The 8,963-nt window shown below is 61.5% G+C and overlaps 1 protein-coding gene across 1 annotated transcript in view; it reads left to right on the top strand.

Moving 5' to 3' along the window:
* Nucleotides 1-769: 769 nt before the first annotated feature.
* KIAA0930 (KIAA0930 ortholog) overlaps nt 770-8,963 on the top strand; it is a 46,534-nt gene continuing 38,340 nt past the window's right edge. The window contains exon 1 of the mRNA XM_003932748.4: nt 770-915. Coding sequence (XP_003932797.3) covers nt 852-915 — 64 coding nt within the window. The 5' untranslated portion in view covers nt 770-851. The remainder of the gene's footprint in view (nt 916-8,963) is intronic.

Below are 8,963 nucleotides of genomic sequence, written 5' to 3'. Positions count from 1 at the left end.
TTGGCGGAGACCGGCCGTCTGGAGGTGGGCGGGTCCAGGGCGGGCCGGGGGCGGGGCCGGGCCGTTCAGAGGCGGGGCCGGGGGTGGGAGGAGCCGGGGCGGGGCGGGGCGAGCGGAGGCGGGGCGGGGCGAGAGGCGCCGGGGCGGGGCGGGGCGAGCGGCGCCGGGGCGGGGCGGGGCGAGAGGCGCCGGGGCGGGGCGGGGCGAGCGGCGCCGGGGCGGGGCGGGGCGAGAGGCGCCGGGGCGGGGCGGGGCGAGAGGCGCCGGGGCGGGGCGGGGCGAGCGGAGCCGGGGCGGGGCGGGGCGAGCGGCGCCGGGGCGGGGCGGGGCGAGCGGCGCCGGGGCGGGGCGGGGCGAGCGGCGCCGGGGCGGGGCGGGGCGAGCGGCGCCGGGGCGGGGCGGGGCGAGCGGCGCCGGGGCGGGGCGGGGCGAGAGGCGCCGGGGCGGGGCGGGGCGAGAGGCGCCGGGGCGGGGCGGGGCGAGCGGAGCCGGGGGCGCGCGGGCGGCGGCAGCGCGGAGGTGCGCTCGCCGGTGCTGGGCTTGGCGGGTGGCGGCGGCGGCGGCGGCGGCGGCGGCGACGCGCACAGAGGCGGATTGTGGCTTCGTTGGTGCTCGCGGCGGGCTGCGCCGGGGCGGGGGCGGCGGGGCGCGCCGGGGGCCCCTGCGGGCGCGGCGCGGGCGATGAGCCGGGGCCCGGCATGGCCTCCGCGCGGCCGCCGGGCCGGGCCTGCGCCTCGGCGTCCGCGCCCGCGGGGCTCCGGGCCGGGCCGCCCGCCCTCCCCGCCGCCGCCGCCGCTGCCGCCCCCGAGCCTGCGGGCGGCGCCGAGGCCGAGGAGCGCTCGCTGCAGCACATGCTGCGCGCCATAGCGGAGGAGCGCGGCCGCCTCAGCCTGCGCCGCGAGGTCTGCGGCCTCGGTGAGTGGGGTCCGGGGGCGAGGCCGGGCCGGGGTCGGCGGGGCTGAGTGTCTCTGTGCGGGTGTCACGGTCGCCGGGTCTCCCCGGGTGCCCCCCGGCCCCGCGTCTGGGTCTGCGTGCGTCCCTGGGTCTCCGTCTCTGCCTTGGGTCGGACGAGCGCCCCGCAGCCCTGTGCCCGGGTCTCATTCGGCGTCTCCCTGTGTCAGTCCGTCCGGGTTTCTGTCTCATCGCGCTCCTTCCTCTTCGTGCCTCTGCGGGTCTTCTTCCTTCCCCAGGAAGCTCGCCCCGGGCCCGCAGCGCGGCCGCAGGGAGTGTGGGCGTGGGATCTGGGTACACCTTTAGCCCAGCGCGGCAGGGCCGGGCCCTCGTGGGCTCTGGGGGGACCTCCCTGCGAGCGTGCCCTGGCCACTGACTCCTGCTTCCCGAAGCCTTTGTCTTTCCGCACCCTTAGCCGTATCCAGGGACCTGTTGGGCATTGGCCCCCCGAATCCGCCCTCTTGGCAGAGGGGCAGAGCCTGCCTTCTCTCAGCGTGATTCTGGTCCTAAGTCACGGATCTGCTGGTGGGTGTGGGCTGGGAGAGCCTCGTATTGTTTGGAAGAGCCTGGGACTGCAGGTGTGGGTGGGGTCTCCCAGCCAGTGAGGTAATCCATTACTGATGGATCGTGCCCAGACTCAAGCCCGGGAGAAGCCCCCTCTTTTGTCGTCTCAGGTTTGTCATCTTCTCCATGGAAAAGACCCCTCCCTCCTCCGTGCAGGGAATGACTTCATACCACATCGTCAGCCGCCCCCCACCCCACCCCCAGGCTGGGCTGGGGATTTCTGAGGGGGTGACAGCATTGCTGAGTAGGGAATGTCAGCCTTCCAGATTCACTCAGTGGCCCCTTCATTCACCATTGGGGAAACCGAGTCCCAGAGAGCAAACTCACCCCCAGGGTCACACAGCCCCAGGGACATGGCAGTCCCAGGCGTTCAGGGTCCCTCAGCAGGCCACACCCTGGAGGCTGGAGTGGGGAGAGGAAGTAAATTGGAATCCCTTTTGTAGGAGGCAGGCTGAGCATGAGCGGCTTGGCAGTGAGCAGGCCCCAACCCAGCCTGCCTGGGGTGAGTGTCCCTCCTGGAGGGGTGAGGGTGGGGAGCGCCTGTGAAGTGGAACGGACAAGAACGTCAATGGTTGACAAGGTTTCAATGGTTTCTTTCCGAAAAGGTGTCAAAATTTAGTTTTGAGCAGACATCGGAGGATGCTCATTAATTCATTCTGCCGACAGTCATTGAGAACCTACTGTGTGCCACCCTGGCAGGTCCACCTGTCACCTGGCACAGAATATCTGAGCTGGGATGCATCTGAGGGACCATCTGCTGTAGGCCACTTGGCCCTGTTTGCTCAGCAGCTGCGGTCAGTTCCTCCCCACTCCCCTACCGTCCTCTGACCACCTTGACCTGCGAGCACCTTCTCTCCTCTTTGAGCCGGCTCCTCCCCCAAGGAGGCTGCAGGGCTATTCCCAGAACACTGAACGGTGAAAATGGCACCTAGCATTTACTGAGCACTTACTATGTGCTGGGTGCTTTCCTCATGCTGCAGATTTAATTGTGACACAATACCGACTTTGCAAAGGAGCAGTGTCGTCTCCCTGTCAGCCATGAAGAGCCTGAGGGTTAGAGAGGCAGGAGACCTGCCCAGGGACAGCCAGTGAGGAGGCAGCATAGCTGGGACGGAGCCCTTGCCAGGCCGACCCCAGAGCCTGCCCTCCACTCCCGAGTGTCCCCAGCCAGGCCTTTCTGTGCCTTCGATTCTCCCGCCAGTTCCCTGTCTCCCCTCCTGGCGTCCCGCACATGCAAGGTCTCCCATCGTACCCTGCTGCTGAGCTCAGTCCCTGCAGGGCTCTGAAGCACCGCACTTGTACACCTGCGGTGTTCTCTGCCGGGAAGGCGGCCCCTGCTCATTTGCCCCCCCGAGCATCTAAGTTTTCCTTTAAGTCTCAGCTCCAATGCTGCCCCCCCAGGAACCCTTTCCGACTCCCAGGCACACAGTCTTGTTCTGCCTGTGTTCCTTTTGTGGCAGGTAGATGTCGTTAGGACAGTCAGGACGCTTGTGGCCTTGTCATGGTCTGTGCTGTCTCCCCAGTTAGCACACGAGGCCTTTGAAGGCATTACCCAGTCTGAGTCATCTTGGTGCCCATCATAGGGCACATACGGAGCTGGTGCCCAGTAAACATTTATGGAACAAGTAAAATCATTTTCTGGGCCTGCAGATGAAGGGCGTGGAGGACCACAGAGATGGGAATCTTCTTAGAAGGGCTCATTTTTGGCCGGGCGCGGTGGCTCATGCCTAGAATCCCAACACTTTGGGAGGCCGAGGCGGGCGGATCACAAGGTCAGGAGTTCAAGACCAGCCTGGCCAACATGGTAAAACCCCATCTCTACTTAAAATACAGAAATTAGCTGGGCATGGTGGCGTGCACCTGTAATCCCAGCTATTCTAGAGGAACCTGGACTCAGGAGGCAGAGGTTGCAGCGAGCTGAGATTGTGCCACTGCACTCCAGCCTGGGCTACAGAGTGAGACTTCGTCTCCAAAAAAAAAAAAAAAAAACAAACAAAAAAAAAACCAGGAAGGGCTCATTTTTCAGATGAGAGATTTGATGTTCAGTGAGAGGTGAGCTTACTAGGAACTTAATGTGCAGAGTGGAGCTGGAACCCAGGAGTTGCCCAGGCACCCAGAGCATGGGAGCCAGAACACCAGCCGTGGAGCACGTGTGTGTCCACCGAGTCATCGGCCCTCTCAGGCTGCAGGGGCAGGGTTGTGTTTGATCCCCTCCCCTTCACATCTGTGACAGCCTGTTCAGTTTATGAATGAATTTAAATCTCCCAGATTTTTGTTGTTGTTTATCGAAAGCTTGGGTTACTCAGAACCATGCCATGTCCTCTGAGGTTGTTTTGAAGGTGTCAGGGGAGCCTCAGGTGGAGACGCTGGGCTTTGGCTGAGTGGTTGTCATTCTCTGAGTCATTGTCTATAAGATGGGACAAAGCTACTGGCCCTGTGGTCTGCGCTGAGGGATTGTCCCTCAGCTCTCGAGATGAAAGGCACCTTATAGGTGCACACCTGGCTTCCGAGGCTTGTGTGTGGCAGCCTCTGCAGTACAAAAGAACTTGAACACTTGCTCTGTGCTAAGAGGGGCAGGAGTGTTGGGCCCTGATTCCTGCCTTGTGGGAGGGCACAGTCTGTGGGAGCACAGGTCACTCTTAGCTGAAGTACAAACCTTGCTGGAAGCAGCGGGGCTGCGGCTGCCCCAACAGGATTTTGGTATTGCAGCCACAGGACACCGCTTGTGACTCCAGGTCACAGATGAGCCAGGCTGGCCAGCCGAGGTGGCTTCTGTCAAGCTCCAGAATCTCTGAGCTGGGAAGACTCAGGTGATTCAGGAGCTAGGTGTGCAATGCAGGTGTTTGGATGAAGAGGGGACAAACCCTGCCACTTCCCACCGGGGCTTGGGCCTTCTCCTGGGCCCTGGACCTCCGCCCAAGCACGCGGGCCCTCCTCCTTCAACAGGGGCAGCCCTGGCAGGTGGTCAGGCGATGTGGATGAGACCTGGGCTCGAGACCCGGTGTGAGTCCTGGGAGGTGCCATGAGCGGGTGGGGCACACATCCGCTGCGTGCCTCTGAGCATTTTGGAGCCACTGTGCCTGGCGTTTGGGGCTGTAACCCCCTTTTAGGTGGCCTGGGGGGATTCTCCCTGTGTCTGGAGTGCTGCAGAGCAGAAGGGGCATTTTACGTTCCTTCTCTCCTTTTGTCTTTGGAGTAATCCTACCGGGCAGTGTTCTGTTCTTCTCTTTGTCCTGATGAGGGAACACTGGCTGGGGGTACGTAACGTGCCCTACCTGCAAGGTTAGGAAGTGGCTGAACCTTAATTGCTTGACCCTGCGTAGAGGTGAAGCCCACCCAGCCCCATCCTCAGGGTGCTGAGGGTCTGGTGTTACAGGTCGTGTGGCAGCCTGGCCACAGTGGAGCTGTGAGCACTTAGCCAGAGGCCACAGAGAACGGAGCCGCCAGTGTGGCCCCCGGGAGGGGTATGTGGACAGTGTAGCCTTCAAGCAGGGCTGAGGCTGGGTGTTGCGTGGATGGAGGAACAGAAGCCCACTTGGCTCTAAGGGGGGCTGTGGGAGTTGAGGCTGGAGAAATCCCTGGCTGAGGATTTGGTATTTCCCAGTGCTGGCCTCGGGGAGCCCTGCAGGTGTGATTTGTGGGGCGGCCGCACGGGAGGGGCCATCGGTGCCGAGAATGTTGCATGCCCGCTGCGAGCCAGTGCCGGGCACCTGCCGTGTTTCCTTCAGTCCCGCTCCCGGAGAGGTAGGTTCTGTCCTGACCTCATTTTGTAGGTGAGGAAGCTGAGCTTCGGGGGGTGGGGGGAGTGATGGACGCAAGGCTGCGATTCCAGCTGAGGCCCATCAGGTGCAAATAGCCATCCCGGGAGGGCTCGTGGAATGGGCCAGAGGCGTGAGGGGGAGAGCCTGGCCTCTGTGCTGAACGCCCGCACGTGCCAGGCCTGCCGATGGGGAAGAGTGCCGTGCGCCCTCCGCCTCCCCCCCGACCCCTGTCACTTTGCTAAGCCAGGTGTAGCTGGGCATAAGTGCTGGAGGCCCGGGAGAGCCTTGAGTGGGAGGCACCGCTGGAAAGGAAGCCTGCGAGCCCCGGGTAAGCACTCCAGCCCTTGGGCCTCAGGATCGTCATCTGTTGACTGGAGACCACAAACTCTCCAGGGACTTGGGGATTGTGTGAGGGAAGTGACAGGGAGTGAGTGAGACACGGCAGGCTCAGGCTCAGCACAAACCGCCGGCCTGGAGTCGGGCAGAGACCAGGCTGCTGCTGTTGTCCAGGATACAAAGCGTCTGGCCCTGGTGCCTGCACGTGGAATTGGGGTTGTTCGGGCGCCCTGACGCTGCTTTGAGTCGGTATGGAAGGTCTCCCCGGGCTCCTTGAGGCCCTCCAACCCCAAGGCAGTCGGCGCTGGTTGTGGGCCAGCGCGGTGGGAAGGAAGTGTGGCCATGTGGCCGTGTGGCATGGCAGCAGAGCCTCTTTCGGTTCCTGGGCCTATTTTAAGGGTTGTGGGTTCCGGCCTCTACCCGTTCCTGGGGCTGGAGCAGCCCAGGAGGCTCTCTCCTGAAGCTGAGACTCTGGGTCCTTTTCGGGGGAACCCGAGGACGCTGGACCTCACACGTTCAAGAGGCTGAGGACCACAGCTGCACGGACGACTCTGGGTGGCCGCGTCGGCACCCCCGGCCTGGGTGAGGACGCTGTGCCGCGCTGCTCTGCGGCCTTGGGGAGTCATTTCCGCCTCTGGCTTCCAGCCTTCTGCAGAGGAACTTCCGCAGCGTGGGCTGTCCCCTCACTGTCCTGGGTCTCCTTGCCTCCTTCATCCAGCTGGGGAGGCTTGTGTCAGCCACAGCACGAGGCTGCTGAAAAGAAACCCCAGGCAGGAGACTTGTTAAAAAAACATCCTCAGATTTCCCAAATTGTTTTCCAGTGTAAAAAAAACGTTATGTGCATGTTACAGAAACTGGAAAATAGAAGAGAGAGGAAACAATTAATCCTAGTTCCAGTTACCCAGAGACACACTATTAACTTTGCAAAGTCCTGTCCTCTGATCTTCCTAGAGGCTTTTAAAAGAATACTTGATTTCTCTGTACGGGTTTCTTAATCACGCTTTTTCACTTAAAGTTCCTCAGACATCTCCCATGTTGTTCAGACTCTAAACATTAAATGATTGCCCGAGTAGGGTGGGCACGCGATGATTTACTTAATTGGTCTCATGTGGTTGGAAACAGAGCTCGGCTCCAGTTTTCACTGTTCTAAATAACGCAGCAAAGCTTTCTAATATGTGCAAAGGTGACTGTATTTGGATTATGTCTTTTAAGCTAGCAACCTGGGAGGCCGCTTCTTGGAGGCTGCTGTCTGACCCCCAAGGACAGGAGCAGGACCGTAGGTGGAAGAAGGGTCTTTACTGGGCTTCGGATGAACTCTTTCAGGCAGCTTCTGTGGACTAGGAAGGTGAGGCTTGGAAGGTAGCGGTGGGCGTCCCAGCCGAGGGCGTGCAAGGAACCGAGAAAGGACCCAGCCTCAGACTAGCCATTGGGCCTGTGCCCTGCTAGTCTGTGATTCTCCAACCTCATCTTCTCACCTGAGAGCTGTCCTCCTGGGATTTCAGGCTTGTCTTCCCAGAGCAAGAAGTAGAGGCCCCCTTTTTCCCCATCCGAGGAACCCAAGGCTTGGGAGCTGAGCCCTGAGCACCGGCCAGGCTGGCGCCCACCTGCACCCACACACACACTGACCTTCCACTCCTGGCCACCCCTCACTCTGGGCCACCCCAGCTTGCCGGGGCCTCAGAGACAACAGAGACGTTTGCCCCTCAGGGTCAGTGTACGTGCTGACCTTGGCACCCGACCTATGCCAAGGCCCCTGGGTGTCAGAATTCAACCACAGACTCCTAGGAGCTCTGCAAGTCCCAGTCCAGGCTCTCCCCGATAGGGTTTGGGTTTTGGGAAAGCCCTGATGCGTGGCAGCAGTCCCCATGCTGTGCTCTGGAAGCCCTCGTCCCTCTGATCCCTCTCGCATGCAGTGTTGGGCTAAGCAGGGCCAAGCAGGACTTGTAAACAACACGTCATCTAATCTCATAACCTCCGTCAAGGTGGGAGTTAGCCCGTGTCTGACAAGGAAGACCAGGGCTCAGAGGGTTGGGCAGACCTTGCCTCAGTCGTTTCCAGCAACTTGGGTCTGCTGCACTCAGCTTCCTAGGAGGGCAGAGCTCGCTGCCCATCACCCAAACCTGGCCGTCCTGCCCACCCTCCCAGTGTCCTGAGAGCAGCCACCAGGTCCCCTGGTGAGTCAGAGCCCAACACAGGTCCTGCTCCCCAGGTGGGCACCAGGGCTATTCTGCAAAGTCAGTCTTTGAAGCACGTTCTGATGGGATGTGATGTCCCAGACGTTTCAGGTGACATCCGCTTCTGGGCCTTGGTGGCTGCAGCTCCTGTGCTGAGGGGACCTTTCCCACCCAGGCCCACCGACTCCTTGGAAGAGGGGCTGCATGGTCTGTGTGGCCTGTGCTGGGGGACTCGGCCCAGCCTGTGCTTCCTCGTTCTGCTTTGAACCTCAGCCTTCCCTCCCTGGAACACCCTGCCTGCCTCAGGCCACCTACCCGGTACTGCACTGGGTTCAGAGCGCAGAACCCTGGAGAACTTTAAAACAAGATGCCTGCTCCTTCCCACCTGGGCATCTGAGGAAAGGTCTTCCTGGGGGGCCTGGAGCTGTGGTGTCATGCATTCCCTGTGCCTGGGGAGGCGTATCAGCCTGGGTTGGTGGCCACTGGACTGTTTGCCACCCCTGCCCCCATTTGATGGATGGGGCCACCGTGGTTCAGAAGCACGAGGGGACTGGCTGTGATGCCTTTCTTCCACCTTCCTGATCTGGCCTGCTCCCAGCCACCTGTCCTTGGACCCACCTGAACCCCGACGGTAGGAACCTTAATGTCATTGACATTGACACCTGGCAGGAGGTGGGTGGGAAAATCAGTGTTCCATGGGATCCTTTCCTCACCCTAGAGATACCTGTGCCCCTGAGTCAAATTGAACTCTGCACATCATGGAGACAGAGCCCTAGCTCAGCCCCACCGCCTGTAGAGGGGGCCAGCCTCCCCTCCGGACTTTCCCAGCCCACTCTGCAGGATGGGCATTCTCCTGGGAGAAGATCTGACTCCGGGCTTCCTGTGCCTGATGAGCTCAGCCCTCCCAAGGTAGGGCAGCAGTTTGCTCTCAGTGCTCCCATCAGGCAGCAGAATTCTTGCTCAGGCAGCAGAATGTCCTCTGGGTCACAGCATGTCCTGGAGGAGCCGGGATGGAGAAGAAAGGGTCCCAGAATTTAACCAGCCCAGCCCTGTCACTGACACAGACACAGACACGTAAGGGAGGCTCAGAGTGAACCCTGACTGGCTCACACAGGGCGACGAGTCAGGAGGGCTGGCTGCCTGATCTCACCAGTGCCGCCTGTTGCCCTGTGGTGCG

This window comes from Saimiri boliviensis, chromosome 21, assembly GCF_048565385.1.
Source record: "Saimiri boliviensis isolate mSaiBol1 chromosome 21, mSaiBol1.pri, whole genome shotgun sequence".
Lineage (NCBI taxonomy): Eukaryota > Metazoa > Chordata > Mammalia > Primates > Cebidae > Saimiri > Saimiri boliviensis.
The sequence above is the reverse complement of the archived record's forward strand: the minus strand, read 5'-3'. Positions and strand labels throughout refer to the sequence as shown.